The 18,167-nt window shown below is 40.7% G+C and overlaps 1 protein-coding gene across 8 annotated transcripts in view; it reads right to left on the bottom strand.

The window, feature by feature from the left end:
- The window catches only part of SERGEF (secretion regulating guanine nucleotide exchange factor), a 261,804-nt gene that overhangs the window by 74,191 nt on the left and 169,446 nt on the right, over positions 1-18,167 (bottom strand). Inside the window, exon 11 of one of the 8 annotated variants that reach the window (XM_053561638.1) lies at positions 14,621-14,700. The exons of the other annotated variants lie outside the window; for them this stretch is intronic. Coding sequence (XP_053417613.1) covers positions 14,633-14,700 — 68 coding nt within the window. The 3' untranslated portion in view covers positions 14,621-14,632. The remainder of the gene's footprint in view (positions 1-14,620; positions 14,701-18,167) is intronic. 8 annotated transcript variants of the gene reach the window in all.

Raw genomic sequence — 18,167 nt, 5'->3', positions numbered from 1 at the left:
TTCCTCTCTCCATGTAGTGCCCTTCTCAGTCAATGACGCACCTACCCAGTCCACCAAGCAGGAAACTGGGTGTCACACCTTTCAGCCTGCCCATTCCTCCCTGCCCTTCTCAATCCTGTTCCTATTAGGCCGCTTAATCCCGACAGGCTGAGTGCTGTCTTTCCAATCTCTTCCCTGCTTTCTGTCCCTGCTGCCACCACCCTGATCTAGGTTCTCATCGCCTCTCTCCTGTTGGATGCTCTAGTTTCACTGCTCTGCTTCTAAAATCTCTCCCTTCATCCCAGCCTCCACCCTGCTGCTCCCAGAATGATTTTCTTAAAAGCAGGGTTGGACTCTGTAATGGTCAGTTTTATGTGTCAATTTGTTCCTAGTTCTACTATCCAACACTAATCTAGGTGAAGCACAATACCTTGCTGTCGAAGTTGTTTTGCAGATGTGATTAACATCTATAATCAGTTGGCTTCATGTAAAGGAGATCATCCCTGATGGTCTGGGTAGGCCTGATCCAACCAGTAGAAGGGTCTTACAAAGAGAAGTGGGGTTTTCCTGAGAAAGATGCTCGGCCTACTGACTAAAGCAGCTACTCCTGCCCCACAATTTCCAGATAGTCTTCCTGAGTTTGCTCTGTGGATTTCACACTTACCTAGCAGTCTCCCCAGAGTTGAAAGCCAATTCCTCATATTAAATATCTTAATGTATACTTCTTACTGAGTCTGTTTCTCTGGCTGAACCTGAGCTGTTATACTCTTGGAAACAAAATTCTTATTTTGATAGAATTATATTTTGATTCTGACCTATTAGACTGGGAAAAATTATAGCTAGATCATGTCAAGTTTTGGCAAAGCTATGGAGCTGCAGAAATCTTCATTTACTGCTGGTGTTAAGTGTTAGGCATTAAGCCTGGTTCTTTACATATGCAATAGAACCTCTCTAAGTTGACCACCCAAGGAACTATAACAAAGTGGACAACATACAGAGGTGGTGAACGTAAGAAACTAGGTTTACTGTACTGATACATACATATGGTACATATCCAGTCTATGAAAATTACATCAACTCAAGGAGGTGGTTAATGTAGTGAGCTAGTCAACTGTGGAGGTTCTACTGTATTAAGTCATCATATTTAATTATCGTAATGACTCTTTGAGTATTCTCATTCTCTTTATCTATATAGGGAAACTGAGGCTCAAGGAATTCATTCAGAGTAACATGGCTAGAAAAGAGGAGAGCTGAGTTTCTTTCATGGACTTCATGCCCCCCACCCCCATCATACCAACTTCATTTAAGAATTATAATAAAACTGGCTCAGCACCTGTAGCTCAGTGGTTAGGGTGCCAGCCACATACATGGGGGCTGGTGGGTTCGAACCCAGCCTGGGCCTGCCAAATAATAACGACAACTGCAACCAGAAAAATAGCCGGGCATTGTGGTGGTTGCCTGTAGGCCCAGTTACTTGGCTGAGCAAGAGAATCACTTAATCCCAAGAGTTGGAGATTGCTGTGGGCTGTGATGCCACGGCACTCTACTGAGAGCGACATAGTGAGACTTTGTTTCAAAAAACAAAAAAAGATCAGTGTAACCTGGTTTCTTGTACCCTCAATTAATCCCTAACAATAAATAATAATAATAAAATTAAATTTAAAAAAGAATTATAATAAAACAATATTTATTAAAACTATGATGTTCTTAGTTTTTATACAAAATTACTACCTTTCTTTTCCAACCATACTTAGTGTTTTATAAATCAAGAAGTATCTTCTGGGGGCAAGACATGATTGCAAGAGGGACTTTACCTAACAAATGCAATCAGTGTAACCTGGCTTATTGTACCCTCAATGAATCCCCAACAATAAAAAACAAATAAAAAAAGAAGTATATGTAAAGTAAGGTGGGGTGGAGGGAGGCCAGAGTATTATGTTTATTTTTGCTGTTAAAGTGTCAGTGAGATAGGCAGTAGGGTGGTCTGAACACACTCAGTAAAAGGAGCCTAGAGAGGAAATTTGTGGGTCAGGATGTCTTTATTTAAGGGAGTTTTTATTTACATGTATAATTAGTGGTCTTGGAAGGCAAGTAAATTAAAGTAAAAAAAAAAAAGATGATTAACGAAATCATCTGAATAGTCTAAAGGGCCAGATTAAAAACACATCTTCCCTAGGGGATGGGCAGTCCTGGATTTGGAAGGTATTACAGTTCAAATGCAGTAGTCCCCCCTTATCTTTGGGAAGGATACATTTCAAGACCCCTAGTGGTTGCCTGAAACCATGGATATATTTTTTCCTATACAGTCACATGCAGATAGCGGATAGGATGGATATGATAGACAAAGGAATGCTTCATGTTCCAAATGGGAGGGAGCAGGATGGCATGAGATTTCATCACACTACTCAGAATTGTGTGCATTTTAAAACTTATGAATTGCCGTTTCTATAATTTTCCATTTAATATTTTTGCACCACAGTTGGCTGCAGATCACTGAAACTATAAAGAGTGAAACCGCAAATAAGCGGGGACTACTGTACTCCCTCCTGGGACACATGGTTTGAAGCAAAGCATTCTGGGCTGAGTTGTAAGGGATCTGCTTTCTCAGTCTGTTTGGGCCTCTCCTCTGGATAGCTTACAGCTGGAACACATCATTGCCCTTTCCAAGACTTGGCTATTTCACTTATAGAAGAGTGGGAATAGTTGGCCTCTGAGCTCCAACCCACTTTAATTCTATAAACCCAACATTCCCAAGTACATCACAGCCAGTTGCACTTTGCAAGCTCTCTCTGGAATGAACAAAGGTTATTCTACAGTGTGGGCACACAAATGTGGTGTGGTAACCCAAGACACTTAAAACCCTTCCCTACCCACAAATTTCCTCTCCAGGCCCCTTTTACTGAATGTGTTCAGACCACCCTACTGCCTGTCCCACTGACACTTTAACTGTAACATAACTAACAAGCTCATCCCCTCCTCTCTGCCAACATCTCTGCTGTTCTGGCTCCACGCTTGGGCCTCCCCAGTGCAAGTTGACCAGGAATTACCCAGTCAACATCAACACTTCTAATTTCTACCACTGGCCCTCTCTTATGCTTATTCCCAATCCGATTAAACATTACTTTGTTGACTTCAGTTCACATTTCTACACCTTTGTTTCGATCCTGATTTTTATCATCCTTTCTGTATACAAACCCTCTCAATTTTCTGAAGTCAGAAAAAGAGCAATGTTCTCCTTCTGTGACTTCATGGTAATAGGCTAAGGCTGGAGCCTCTTAGGAACCACAGGAGACCCTTTTGCATCTGTTACTGAATAATTTGGGAAAATATCACTCACTAATTATGAATCCACCTCTGTGGATAGCCCACCCTTACAGAGTGCCCAGGAAAATGTTCTCCTTCTTGAGCAAGTTACTCACCCTCTCTGTGTCTTAGTTTCCCCATCTGTGCAATGGACATAATAATAATGCCTACTTTACTGTTGATATAAAGACTCAATTAACAAGACTCTTCCATGCACACAGAGTCTCACTTTTCCACATAAATACAGAAAACAGATAATACTTCAAACTGGGCGGCAGAGGAGAGTTTAACACAGAACCATTTACAGAGGTACGGACAATGTTTAGTATCTCAGGGCTACTACCCTGTTTCCCCGAAAATAAGACATCCTCCGAAAATAAGACCTACTTACAGGAAAGATAAGACGTCCCCTGAAAATAAGACCTAGCGCATCTTTGGGAGCACACCTTAAAATAAGACACTGTCTTATTTTTGGGGAAACAGGGTAGTTAAAATGAGAGCTCTGCCACCTCTAAGCCTGAAGAAGAGAAGGGAGCAATTATCAGACCCGGAGAGGGTCCAGTTACAGAGAGAGATGCTTGACTGGAGTCCCTGACAAAGGAATGCAGCTATGGCAACCAAGCATGGAGGGAGCGAGGAGAACAAATACCCTGACCCCACTCTCCTTAGATCCTCAGATCTCCTGCTACACCTCTCAGGAACCAGACCCAGAAGCCAGAGGGCAAGGGTACCTGTTGATACAGACCACAGAGGGGTCATCTTCCCTAGGGGTATGCAGCAGGGTAGAAAAGGGTGGAGAGTGAATCCAGAGGGCAAATAAAAAAACATCTGCACCGTCTCCAACATAAAAGGCAGAACCCAAAAGAAATGGAAAAGAAAAAACTGGAAGAAAGTGAAATCAGGCAGGAGAATAAAAGAAAACATTTTTTTAAAACTCTACAATTCATATCTATAGAAGAATGGAAGATGATATGGCAATATAAAAAAGAACAGGAAACATTTTTAGTGGATTAAAGAATAAGAAAGAGCCACTGGGAATTAAAAATCATAGCCAAATAAAAATTCCATAAGAAAGGTTGGAAGGGCAAATAAAAAAAAAAATCTCAGAAAATAAGAAAAGTAAACACGACTACAAGGAAAGAAAAGATGAGGAAATTAGAAAATAAGTTGAAGAGGTTCAACATATCTAACAGAAGTCCCAGAAAAAAGAGAAGAAAGAAAAATAAGGAAAAAATATTTAATTTTTTTTTCCTAAGATGGAGTCCCACTCAGACACTGGGCTAAAGTACCATGTCGTCAGTCTAGCTCACAGCAAACTCAAACTCCTGGGCTCAAGCAACTCTCCTGCCTCAGCCTCCCAAGCTGCCAGGACTACAGACGCCTGCCAAAATACTCAGCTAATTTTTCTATTTTTAGTAGATACTAGATCTCGTTGTAGCTCAGGCTGATCATGAACCTCTGACCTCAAGGGATTCTCCCGCCTTGGCCTCCCAGAGTGCTAGGATTACAGGTGACAGCCATTGTGCCCACCTTAAAATTTTTTTCAAGAAAAATTTTGCAGAATTAATGGGCATAAGCCTCTGGACTAAGAGGGCTCAATACATATGAGAAAAATGAATAAAAGAAGACACACAGCCAGGTGTGGTGGCGCAGGGCTGTAATCCTAGCACTCTGGGAGGCTGAGGCAGGTAGATCCCTTAGGCTCAGGAGTTTGAGACCAGCCTGAGCAAGACCCCATCACTACTAAAAAAAAATAAAAAACAAGCCAGGAATTGCAGCAAGTGCCTGTAATCCCAGACACTCGGGAGGCTGAGGCAGGAGAATCCCTTGAGCCCAAGAGTGAGGTTGCCGTGAGCTACAAGCTGTCTAAAAGAAAAAAAAGAAAAAAAAAAAACATACAGCAGGGTACATAATGATAAAGTTTCAAAATGCTAAATTTAAAGAGAAATTCCTAAAAGTTTCAAATTAAAAAAAACAAAACTAGTCACTTAAGAAGATGATTTTTAAAAAGCAACAGATCTTAATAGTAATATTAGAAGCTAGAGGACAATGGGAAAATGTTTATAAAAATCAGAATGAAAGGATTTCTACCCTAGAATCCCACACAGAGTAAACTGTCAATCAAGTATGAAAACAGAGTAAATATATTGTCAGAAATTCAAGGAAACAAAAAATTTATCTATAATTACTGTTTCTCAGGAACATGTGTTCCACCAAAATGAAACTCATCTAAAGAAGGAAGACAGAGAAGAGAGATTTAACACAGAAGAGTGGGAAACAGAAGGTAATGGCTGCCACACAGTGAAGGCCTGGAGTAACCATTTCAGACTGGGAAGAAGAGCGAGCTGCAGAGAGATCAGGGGGGAGACGGCTGAAGAGTGGATATATTTGACCATGTTTAAAAGATTATAAAGAGGTGTTCTACAGATATTTGGGGGGCATTTGGGAACAACTGGTGATTAGTACACAATCAAAGAAAGGGAGGAAAAACAGGTAATGTTAACTCTAGGGAAAGAAAAAGTACAGCATAGGAACTATACCATGGTAGCACTGCTTGGTGCACATTATTTACACTGCTCACAATAATGAACTGAGGATTTAACCATAGATGGGAAGATGGAGAGAGGGGAAATGGAGGTGGTGGTGTAAGGCAATTAAATTTTTATTTATATTAAGAAAGGAATACATAAAATTTATTTTCTTCAAAATCAACAGTTGGTTCAGAAATATAGAGGTAGACATCCAAAAATAATTCAAAATGGCTCTGGGAATGGGACCAGGGAATGGGAAAAGGTGAGACAGAAACTGCCATTACTAAGCCTTTCATATTTGTTTTTTACTTTTTAACTATGTACAAATACTATTCTATAAGAAACAAAAATAGAGGGATAGAGAGCAAGATGGTGGCCGAGTAACAGCTTCCCTGCATCTGGGCAGTGAGGCTGGGGAGATAAGACTCCAGGCATCTCTGGCTGGTGGGATCTGCCTATAATCATCCCTTTGAGGATACAGGGAGTCAGTGAGAGACTTCTGGACCCCAAGATGAGGACAAAAACAGTGGAAAACTGGCAAGTGGTCGCATGTGTTCGATTGGCCTAATCCCGCCAGCAGCTGTAAGTACAGTAGCAGCGAGACTGCAAACCAGAAAGGCCTTACCTGTTAACTGTTTTGGTCTTTTTGGACTTGGCACTTAATTGAACTGCCTTGGGGAGAGCTTGAGCAGGAGTGTGGAGAACTTTGGGCATTGTCTAGGGCCCCAGACTGAGCCGCTGAGCCACACGGAGCTAATAGTGTTTGGCTACAGGCTGCAGGGAGCCATTGTGAGAGAACTGTCCCGGCAAGCTCTGCCCTCAGGGTCACAGCAAGGATCGGGTGGGAACTAGTAACTTAGTGACTGAACAGCCTAAAAGGTGGGGACTAAGCCACCTTGCAGCCCTAACCCTCAGGAGCAGAGTGAGACCGGATTTGGCACACTGGTTAAGTGGATAGCTACTTCAGAAGTGATCCCAGCGACAAGCACTTTCCTGGGAAAGATTCTGCTTACCAAGTATAGAAGTTTAAAGTGGCTTTTACAATTAATGACAATTATGGTTATGGGGGGGGAAACAGAAAGAGGGAGATGGGTGGGGCCTTGGAGTGTGTCACACTTTATGGGGGCAAGACATGATTGCAAGAGGGACTTTACTTAACAATTGCAATCAGTGTAACCTGGCTTATTGTACCCTCAATGAATCCCCAACAATAAAAAAAAAAGAAGTTTAAAGTGGCTTTTAAAAGGGCAGAAGAGATATTTAGGGTGTCTACCCTGTGGGATTTGAGAAATCAGCGGAGGCCTCCAGACGTATTAGCATTGTGATTAACATCTCATTAACATCTCATCTCTAATTTCCCAGAAGACCACCTGTTGCCCAGACAATATTCAACAAGATATATATACTGCTTTGTTTTTGGTTGTTTTTTGTTTATTTGTTATGTTGTTGTTGTTGTTTTGTTTTTTAATTTCAACCTTTTCCATACAGATTTTTTCTTTTATTTTTTCTTTCTCCATTTTTCTAGTTTAACTACAATTGCTGCCTTTTTCAATAACAAGAACTTCATTTTTGCTAGTGTTTTTACCACTATTATTTGGTTTTTCACCCAATTTTATCCTGCAAAGTTTTCTGTTTGCTTGTTTTGGTTTGATTCATAGCATTTTTGTCTTTCCTCTCTATTTGGTGGAGGTGGGGTACTGTATCTGATCAGGTTAGCAAAGAGCTGCTGACCTCAAGGGAACAACCCAACTGGGCACCCCCAGGGGTTGGGGTATTTTTAAGGTTGTGTCAAAGTACCCTACTGTATACCTATATTGCTCTGTTTCCCTCTTTCTGTGCCTCTCTTCTTTTTGTCAGTATTCCCTTTTACCCACTCCCTCTCCTTTCTCTATTTTCTTTTCATTCTTTCTTTCGTCCCTTCTTGCTCTTCAATCTTCTCATCCTTCTGGTACTGTACCAAAAGGACTCATCGAAACCTTAGTCCAAAGGCACGGGAATGAGCAAGAGGAAGTGAAAGGAAAATTAAGGCAATGACACAGATAAAAGAAATCACTCATGAGGAAGAATCAGCAGAAAACTCCAGGCAACATGAAGAACCAGTTCAGAGCAACCCCTCCAAGGGACCATAAGGTCGCTACTGCAGAGGATTCCACCTATGCAGAAATGTTAGAAATGACAGGAAGGGAATTTAGAATACACATGATGAAAACAATGAAGGAAATGATGGAAACAATGAAGGAAACTGCTGATAAAGTGGAAAATAACCAAAAAAAAAATCCAAAACAAGAATCAAATAAGAGATGAATGATATGAAGACTATAGAAAGTACATAGCAGAGCTGAAGGAACTGAAACAATTAGGGAACTTAAAGATGCAATGGAAACTATCAGCAACAGGTTAGACCATGCAAAAGAAAGAATGTCAGAGGTAGAGGACAAAGTTCTTGAGATAACTCAGATAGTAAAAGAGGCAGAAAAGAAGAGAGAGAAAGCAGAACGTTCACTGTCAGAATTATGGGACTTTATGAAGCGTTCCAACATACGAGTTATAGGAATTCCAGAAGGGGAAGAAGAATGCCCCAGAGGAATGGAAGCCATACTAGAGAATATTATAAAAGAAAATTTCCCAAATATCACCAAAGATTCTGACACACTGCTTTCAGAGGGATATCGGACCCCAGGTCGCCTCAACTCTAACCGAGCTTCTCCAAGACACATTGTGATGAACCTGTCCAAAGTCAAGACAAAAGAAAAGATTCTGCAAGCTGCCAGGAGTAAGCGCCAGTTGACCTACAGGGGCAAATCCATCAAGCGACTGCAGACTTCTCTAATGAAACTTTCCAAGCAAGAAGACAATGGTCATCTACCTTTAATCTACTTAAACAGAACAATTTCCAGCTCAGAATTCTGTATTCTGCTAAGCTAAGCAGGATTTTCTTATATACAAACATTGAGGAAATTCGCCACAACAAGACCAGCTCTACAGGAAATACTTCAACCTGTTCTACACACTGACCATCACAATGGATCAGCAGCAATGTAAGAACTCAGAAATTAAAGAACAGAACCTAACCTCCACACTGATGCAAAAGATAAAACTAAACAATGGACTCTCACAAAATAAGATGAATAGAACACTACCACACTTATCAATTATCTCAATAAATGTTAATGGCTTGAATTCCCCACTGAAGAGACACAGATTGGCTGACTGGATTAAAAAACACAAGCCACTCATTTGCTGTCTGCAAGAAACACAACTGGCTTCAAAAGACAAATTAAAACTCCGAGTCAAGGGTTGGAAGACAATTTTTCAGCCAAATGGAATTCAAAAGAAAAGAGGAGTTGCAATCTTATTTTCGGATACATGTGGATTTAAAGCAACTGAAGTCAAAAAAGACAAAATATGGTCACTTTATATTGGTCAAGGGAAAAATACAACCAGAAAATGTTTCAATTCTAAATATTTATGCACCCAATTTAAATCCTCCCAGATTCTTGAAACAGACCTTACTCAGTCTGAGGAATATGATCTCCGATAATACCGTAATTAACAAGGGACATTAACACTCCTCTTACAGAGCTGGACAGATCCTCTAAACAAAAATTAAACAAAGATATAAGAGATTTAAATGAGACCCTAGAACAACTGTCCTTGATAGACGCATATAGAACACTCCATCCCAAAGATAAAGAATATACATTCTTCTCATCACCCCATGGAACATTCTCCAAAATTGATCATATCCTGGGACACAAAACAAATATCAACAGAATCAAAAGAATTGAAATTTTACCTTGTATCTTCTCAGACAATAAGGCACTAAAGGTGGAACTTAACTCTAACAAAAACGTTCGACCCCACACAAAGGCATGGAAATTAAACAATCTTCTGTTGAATAACAGATGGGTACAGGAAGAAGTAAAACAGGAAATTATTAACTTCCTTGAGCATAACAACAATGAAGACACAAGCTACCAAAACCTGTGGGATACCGCAAAAGCAGTTTTGAGAGGAAAATTTATCGCTTTAGATGCCTACATTCGAAAAACAGAAAGACAGCGCATCAACAAACTCACAAGCCATCTTATGGAATTGGAAAAAGAAGAAAGATCTAAGCCTAAACTCAGTGGAAGAAAAGAAATATCCAAAATCAAATCAGAGATCAATGAAATTGAAAACAAGAATCATTCAGAAATTAATGAAACAAGGAGTTGGTTTTTTGAAAAAATAAATAAAATAGATAAACCATTGGCCACACTAACGAGAAATAGTAAAGTAAAAGTCTCTAGTGACCTCAATCAGAAATGATAAAGGGGAAATAACAACTGATCCCACAGAGATACAAGAGATCATCTCTGAATACTACCAGAAACTCTATGCCCAGAAATTTGACAATGTGAAGGAAATGGATCAATATTTGGAATCACACCCTCTCCCTAGACTTAGCCAGGAAGAAATAAAGCTCCTGAACAGAACAATTTCAAGCACTGAGATCAAAGAAACAATAAAAAAGCTTCCAACCAAAAAATGCCCTGGTCCAGAATTCTATCAAACCTTCAAGAAAGAGCTTATTCCTATATTGTAGAAATTATTACAAAACATTGAGAAAGAAGGAATCTTCCCCAACACATTCTGTGAAGCAAACATCACCCTGATACCAAAACCAGGAAAAGACCCAAACAAAAAGGAGAATTTCAGACCAATCTCACTCATGAATATAGATGCAAAAATTCTCAACAAAATCCTAGCCATTAGATTACAGTTTATCATCAAAAAAGTCATACCTCATAATTAAGTAGGTTTCATCCCAGGGATGCAAGGCTGGTTTAACATATGCAAGTCCATAAACATTATCCACCATATTAACAGAGGCAAAAATAAAGATCATATGATCCTCTCAATAGATGCAGAAAAAGCATTTGATAAAATCCAGCATCATTTTCTAATTAGAACACTGAAGAGTATAGGCATAGGTGGCACATTTCTAAAACTGATTGAAGCTATCTATGACAAACCCACAGCTAATACTTTACTGAATGGAGTAAAACTGAAAGTTTTTCCTCTTAGAACTGGAACCAGACAAGGTTGTCCTCTGTCACCTTTACTATTCAACATAGTGCTGGAAGTTCTAGCCAATACAATTAGACAAGACAAGGAAATAAAAGGAATCCAAATGGGAGCAGAGGAGGCCAAACTCTCCCTCTATGCTGACTACATGACCTTACACTTAGAGAATCCCGAAGACTCAACCACAAGACTCCTAGAAGTCATCAAAACATACAGTAATGTCTCAGGATATAAAATCAATGTCCACAAGTCAGTAGCCTGTATACGCCAATAACAGTCAAGATGAGAAGCTAATTCAGGACACAACTCCCTTCACCATAGTTTCAAAGAAAATGAAATACCTAGGAATATACCTAACGAAGGAGGTGAAGGACCTCTACAAAGAAAATTATGAAATCCTCAGAAAGGAAATAGCAGAGGATATTAACAAATAGAAGAACATACCATGATCATAGATGGGAAGAATCAACATTGTTAAAATGTCTACACTTCCCAAAGCAATCTACCTATTCAATGCCATTCCTATTAAAATACCAACATCGTACTTCAAGATTTGGAAAAAATGATTCTGCATTTTGTATGGAACCAGAGAAAACCCCGTATAGCTAAGGCAGTTCTTAGTAATAAAAATAAAGCTGGGAGCATCAGCATACCAGATTTTTGGCTGTCCTACAAAGCCATAGTGGTCAAGATAGCATGGTACTGGCACAAAAACAGAGACATAGACACTTGGAATCGAATAGAAAACCAAGAAATGTAACTAACATCTTATAACCACCTAATCTTCGATAAACCAAACAAGAACATACCTTGGGGGAAAGACTCCCTATTCAATAAATGGTGTTGGGAGAACTGGATATCCACATATAAAAGACTGAAACTGGACCCATACCTTTCCACACTCACAAAAATTGATTCAGGATGGGTAACAGACTTAAATTTAAGGCATGAAACAATAAAAATTCTCAAAGAAAGCATAGGAAAAACACTGGAAGATATTGGCCTGGGGAAAGACTTCATGAAGAAGACTGCCGTGGCAATTGCAACAACAACAATAAACAAATGGGACTTTATTGAACTGAAAAGCTTCTATACAGCTAAGGAGACAACAACCAAAGCAAACTGACAGCCTACACAATGGGAAAGGATATTTGCATATTTTCAATCAGACAAAAGCTTGATAACTAGGACCTATAGAGAACTCAAATTAATCCACATGAAAAAAGCCAACAATCCCATATATCAATGGGCAAGAGACATGAATAGAACTTTCTCTAAAGATGACAGACGAATGGCTAACAAATATATGAAAAAATGTTCATCATCCCTGTATATTAGAGAAATGCAAATCGAAACCACCCTGAGATACCATCTAATCCCAGCGAGAATGGTCCAGATCACAAAATCTCAAAACTGCATGTACTGGCGTGGATGTGGAGAGAAGGGAACACTTTTACATTGCTGGTGGGACTGCAAACTAGTACAACCTTTCTGGAAGGAAGTATGGAGAAACCTCAAAGCACTCAAGCTAGACCTCCCATTTGATCCTGCAATCCCATTACTGGGCATCTACCCAAAAGGAAAAAAATCCTTTTGTCATAAGGACACTTGTACTAGACTGTTTATTGCAGCTCAATTTACAATCGCCAAAATGTGGAAACAGCCTAAATGCCCACCAACCCAGGAATGGATTAACAAGCTGTGTCTAGGGGCGGCGCCTGTGGCTCAGTCGGTAAGGCGCCGGCTCCATATACCAAGGGTGACAGGTTCAAACCCGGCCCCGGCCAAACTGCAACCAAAAAATAGCCAGGCGTTGTGGCGGGCGCCTGTAGTCCCAGCTACTCGGGAGGCTGAGGCAAGAGAATCGCTTAAGCCAGGAGTTGGAGGTTGCTGTGAGCTGTGTGAGGCCACGGCATTCTACCGAGGGCCATAAAGTGAGACTCTGTCTCTACAAAAAAAAAAAAAAAAAAAAAAACAAGCTGTGGTATATGTACACCATGGAATACTGTTCAGCTATTAAAAAAAACAGAGACTTCACATCCTTCATATTAACCTGGATGGAAGTGGAAGACATTATTCTTGGTAAAGCTTCACAAGAATGAAGAAGCATGAATCCTATGTACTCAATTTTGATATGAGGACAATTAATGACAATTAAGGTTATGGGGGGGGAGGAAAAGCAGAGAGAGTGAAGGAGGGAGTGGGGTGGGGCCTTGGTGTGTACCACACCTTCTGGGGGCAAGACTTGATTGCAAGAGGGACTTTACCTAACAAATGCAATCAGTGTAACCTGGCTTATTGTACCCTCAATGAATCCCCAACAATAAAAAAAAAAAAAAAAAGAAACAAAAATAATCTAATTTTAAAAGCGTATGCTCCAGAGTCAGATAACCCAGTTCAAATCCTAGTCCCATCAAACAGTAGTTGTAAGATCTTAAGATAAGATGCTTAACTTTCCTCACTTGTTTCATCTGTAAAACATGTTATAGCGTACGTGAGTGTATGTAATGTACATATGTACACAGCATATGCAAGAATGTGTGGAAGAGCTTAGCCCGGCACCTGACGGGAAGAGCTCATCAGTACTACACTTGGTAGTCAGATCAGCTTGACTCTTTTGCAAGGGGGAAGACCAGACACTCCTCACCCAACACACATGGTAATCAGGCAGTAAGCAAAGTAAGGGCACGGGCCATTTACTGTGTCCTCTCGCCACTCCACAGAGCCGAGCTTTGTGCTGTGTGCACAGGAAGACTATTTCCATTAATATACGTCTGGCATTAAGAATAGAGAAGCAAGAGAGATGACAAAGGGGATCATTTGGGAAGCAAGAAGAAACAGCAGACAGAGCACTGGAGTGAGTCAAAAGAAACAAACGGACATTCTAAGCACCTACTCTGTGCCAAGAGCTTTTCCATAAACCACAAAATTTGCTCCAATGACAAGCACTTATAGAAGCTATTATTATCTCAGTTTTCAGAGATGAGAAACCCAAAGTTCAGAGAGGGTGGGAATCTTGCCCATGGTCACACAGACACTAAGCAGCACAGCTGAGAATGGAACCCATGACTTCCTAACTCCAAGCCTGCTTGCCCCTTACATTGTATTATCCTGCCCTGGGCAAGTCATGCAACCCTTCTGAGTTCTGTTTCCTCATTTGTACACTAGGGATTGTACTTTCCCAGAGAACTTCAGAGTTACCGTGAGACTGAACAGAGGTGATAGAGGTGATGAGTGTCTTATACACTGGGAAACAATCACACATCATGGGCTCCCAACATATGCATGTGTGCCACACCAGGGTTATGCCATGGAGCATCCTGAGCAAGTCAGCCAGTTGGCTTGGCTACTGTGGGAAGATGGAGGGACTGACCTTAGGCTGGACCTGGAATTGTAAGTAAAGGTTCTTGAGAGTATGTGCCCCATCCTCCATCCCCCGCCGTGCTGGGGCACCAGGAGGGCAGAGCTTTTCTGTGCACTTTCCCTTTGGGTCACCACCCCTTGCATGGCCCATAGTTTGTGCTCAGATGGGGCAGCTTAATGAAAGAATGAATGAATGAATGAATGAATGAAATGTGTCCCTACCTGATGTGTCCCCACCTGCCAAAGAATCTGGGCCAAAGAGTCTGTTGGGGATTCTGGAGCCACAATAAGACTGTAAATCATGACATCCAGTGTTCTGAGGGTCGTAAGGTCAGCAGCATCTTTCTTGTCTTAGCTGAAGAGCACGAATTTACCAAATTAATATCTTATAAAGCCACAATATTTAATCCACTGCCATTTCTTCCAGAGTCCTCTGTTGAATAGCCACTAGCTTCTAAAAATAGATCAAATTAAGTTATTCCTCTGCTTTAAAGCTTTTCCTACACCATTACCTCACAGGGTGAGGTGCCAACTCCTCGGCCTGACATTAAAGGCCTCTACAACCTGGCTACAGGCATCTCTGCAGCCTTGCCTCCCACTGTTCTGCTCCCTTCCCTGTGCCATCATTTTCCCCAATTTGCCATGCCTTCTTGCTTTTGTTCATGTTGATCCTACTCCCTGGAATGCCTTTCTCTTCCTCCTACTCATCCTTTAAGACTCACCCCAAACACCATCTCATCTGAGAAGCATTCCCCTACCTCAATGTTAGGGTAAAGGTATGAATTTATGGATGAACAAAACATAACTCAGAAAGTGTGAGAGCTGGAAGATTATTTTACATAGTTCTCCTATTAATTCCATAAAGAAAAATGGGCATAGAGAAGGAAAGTGGGCTGCCGTTCTACTACTGTAGAAGGAAAATTGACAGCAGTTTGTCTAGCACTCAGGTCTTTTGGCCCAGACCCCGGTCAGCTTCAGGCTCTTAATGAATGAATGAATTCCTGAACGTCCAAATTGGCAAACAGAATGCTGCTAAAGCACTGCCCAGTGAGAATATTTTTGAATGAATAATCACTGTTGTTCTGTATTTAAGGGCTGCAGGTGCACCTCGGAGGAACAGAGAATCCCACAGAGGCAAGAGCAGCAGGAACAGCAGTCACGGTGGTACAGAGGAGGTGCCTAGAGGCCAGACTGTGAGACTAGGGGCCGCCCAGGCTCGGGATGCTTGCTTCTAAGAAAGGACAGAACAGACTCAAGGACCTGCCTGCTTGTCCCCTAAGTGCTATTGCTTTGAGGGCAGACAGAGGACTAGAGGCTGACCTCTGCCCCCCAGATAAGTACTATCTGTAATGCTAGCTCTACTGTTGTTCTTTCCTGTCTTCCAAACTCATACGCATATTAAAAACTCAGTTTATGCTGCTCAATATGCAAAATAACTGCAGGTAGGAAGCAGCACATGAAGGGAAATGCAGACCTTGAAGCCCAGAGATGATAATCAAATTCTGGACTCCAGCTCTTTGAGTCTCCATTCTTCTATCTGGAAAATGGGGACAATTTTTATCTGTCTACTTTTTACCTTGCATGGTGACAACTAAATGAGATGATATAAGCGAAGTGTTCAGAACAGTGCCAGGGCTTAGTATTCAACTACTGTCTCTTCATTTTTACTCTGTAGAAAAGCATTATCCTTTAAAGAAAAAAGTTTTAAGTGCTTCTACAATTGTCAGATTCTGAAGTGGCTTCCTAAATAACTCACCATGACTCCAGAGACAATCAAGTCAATGCCCTTGGAGACCCAGCCCTAAGCTGTGTTGTAGGTCAACCACCTGCTGCTCAACCACGATCCATGCTTTAGAGCCTTCATTCCCCCACTGCTCTTTACCCTTCCTCCACTCAGAAGCCACATCTGCCATGAGGATTTCCAAACTTAATCATTTCTTCTTCACACTTTCCAATAATTCTTTTCATTACCTGCTTTGTATTCACTCATTCATTCAATATTTAGGTGTATTCTATGCCCCAGACTTAATACATAGCTCTCTTTACCATTAAATGTGAGCCCTGGGGGCATAACCATTCACTGTATTCCTTCACAGCAACCAGAATGCTACACAGAACATCATTGGCCATTAGTAAACCAAAGGCCGGAAATGAGGAAAATACTGTATTAACATTCATTGAGTATTTAACAAACATGTAACATACCTTCTGCACGCAAAGCAAATGTAGGCAGTTTGAGTCTATTAAGATGTTTTATTAATATGTTTAACACAGTTTGTGGACATGAAGACAGACTCTAAGAAGTGTAAAACACTTTAGAAATTGTCAGGTCCAAACTCCCACACTTCCCAGATTGGGATTCTAAGGCCAGGGAGGGATAGTAACTGCCTAGGATCACACAGAGAGTTAGTGGCAGACACAGCTGGGACGAGGACTCAGCCCTTATACTGCAGAAGGCTGTCTCTACTTTCCTTTCACTCTGTTTTTCACCTTAAGTTCACTTTAGTCAGATTTACTTTTGCAAGGCCTTAAGCCCCTTTAGTATTTGTAAATAACAGCAGTGGGTCACAATTAGTTTCCACTACTGTAAGGAACCCTGACCTTTCAGGGTCATTGTGCTAAATGACCAGAACATTGTGCTAAAACAGAGGTCAATCTCACGCTTAAAAAGACTAGCACGAGAAAGTGAGTAATTTAGCAAGGATGTGAGCCTCTTTGACATCCTAGCCCCCTCACCTTGTGTCATCATATAGAAATGAGGAGTGATACAAACATTGCATCTTTAGCAATAATAGTGAAAAAGTCTACCTTTATTAGGAACTAATAAGATACACCCTGGGATGTAAGGCTACGCCTTGAAAACGCGTGACTTGGCAGAAATGTGACGTGAATGACAACCAAGATTTTATAAAAACATTTCTCAAATTCAAAAGATTTTATCATGTTTCTGGCCTGGTGGAGAGAAAAACACAGGACCCCAGGCATATAAGTAAAGTAGTGATGATGACTGTATCAATGCCAGAGGCCAGAGCACTGGGAATCAAGAGAACTGAAAGAGTCCTCTCTGCCTTTGCTGTCCCTCTCTGCCTGGCAAACAGCTCAGGTGAGCAACTTGAGAAAGCTCTTTGAGAACCAGGCATTGGCTCCTGCGTGAGCAGCAGGAGCCAGAGCTGAGTTCTAGTCCCAGTTCTGTCACTGACTAGTTGTGCGATTTGGGGTATGATGCTGCCTGTCTGTCTGTATGTCTTAGGGCTGCTCTGGCAGCAATGGGACCCAGGAAAGCAGCCAAAGGATTCAACAGTTTTGAGACAATCAACAACCATCTGGAAAAATAATGAAGTTGAATCCACACCTGACATCTTATACCAGGATAAATTCTAAATAGATCAGATGATTGATTTAGATGCAAAAGATAAAGCCAGAAAAGTGCATTTGTGTACAGATAACAACGTTTTAGTCAATGACAGACTACATATGCAATGGTGGTCTCATATGATTAAAATGGAGTTGAAAAATTCCTATCACCTAGTAAAGTTGTAGCTGTAGTGTGTAACATAACACACCATTCACTTGTTATTGGTTTATGTATTTGCTATACTCTCTATACTTTATATCTTGATTTTAGAGTATACTCCTTCTACTTATTAAAACAAAAATTAATTCTAAAATAGTTTCAAGCAGGTTGTTCAGGAGGTATTCCAGAAAAAGGCATTGTTATCATGGGAAAAGACAGTCCCATGCATGTTGCTGCCTCTGAAGATCTTCCAATGGGGCAAGATGTGGAGGTGGAAATAGTGATATTGAGGGTCCTGACCTTTTTAGGCCTAGGCTAAGTTTGTGCCTTAGTTTTTTAAAAAAAAGTTTAAAGAGTTTAAAGAAATAAAAATTTTAATAATAGAAAAAAGCTTAGAGGATAACGAC

The sequence above is a fragment of the Nycticebus coucang genome, chromosome 14 (genome assembly GCF_027406575.1).
Source record: "Nycticebus coucang isolate mNycCou1 chromosome 14, mNycCou1.pri, whole genome shotgun sequence".
In the NCBI taxonomy this organism is placed as follows: domain Eukaryota; kingdom Metazoa; phylum Chordata; class Mammalia; order Primates; family Lorisidae; genus Nycticebus; species Nycticebus coucang.
Note: the sequence above shows the minus strand (reverse complement) of the source record. Positions and strands in the feature narration are given on the sequence as shown.